General features: G+C 39.7%; 1 protein-coding gene across 1 annotated transcript; it reads left to right on the forward strand.

Moving 5' to 3' along the window:
- Positions 1-322: 322 nt before the first annotated feature.
- On the forward strand, positions 323-657 carry LOC111644551 (DNA topoisomerase 2-beta-like; the record flags this gene model as incomplete). The annotated part of the gene is made up of 2 exons (XM_023393447.1): positions 323-445; positions 547-657. Coding segments are annotated over exons 1-2 (234 nt in total), but the record flags the coding sequence as incomplete, so codon positions are not given.
- Positions 658-665: the final 8 nt, after the last annotated feature.

The following is a 665-nucleotide window of genomic DNA, read 5'->3' on the forward strand; positions in this document are numbered from 1 at the left end:
AAATTGAATAAATTACTATAATTGGATGCACAAACTCTTGCACATGCCACAATTACTGTTTATTTTTTTAAATGTAAAAGAATGAACATTAAATGAAAGACTCAGTTTTATTTGTCTGTTTCCTGCCAGGATTGTATTTACTTCTTTTCACATTAAAAATTACAATTAATTGCCCAAACTTTTGCTTACTACAGTATGAGTTAGGGTTATTTTTGGTTTTGCTAAAATCAGTGAGTTGAAATTTTCTTTCGCATAATCACATGATTCCAACCTAATTTAAAACAATACAGCTTAACGAGCTTTATTTACATGTTAACAGATCATGGAAAACGCTGAGATCAACAACATCATCAAAATCGTTGGCCTCCAGTACAAGAAGAGCTACGATGACGCGGAGTCACTGAGGAGCCTGCGGTACGGCAGGATCATGATCATGACTGATCAGGTGACCGACCTCGTGGACACGCACTCGCAGCTGTGGCGTTAGCGTTAGCGTTAGCCGTTCAGCCTCTTGTGTCGTTCTAACACGTCTTCTCTCGTCTCCAGGATCAAGACGGTTCCCATATTAAAGGTCTGCTCATCAACTTCTTCCACCACAACTGGCCCTCCCTTCTGAAACACACATTCCTGGAGGAGTTCATCACACCTATTGTCAAAGTAAGAGA

Source organism: Seriola lalandi, unplaced genomic scaffold (assembly GCF_002814215.2).
Source record: "Seriola lalandi dorsalis isolate HSWRI2012SDOR001 ecotype SW California unplaced genomic scaffold, Sedor1 jcf7180002013103, whole genome shotgun sequence".
Classification (NCBI taxonomy): Eukaryota; Metazoa; Chordata; class Actinopteri; order Carangiformes; family Carangidae; genus Seriola; species Seriola lalandi.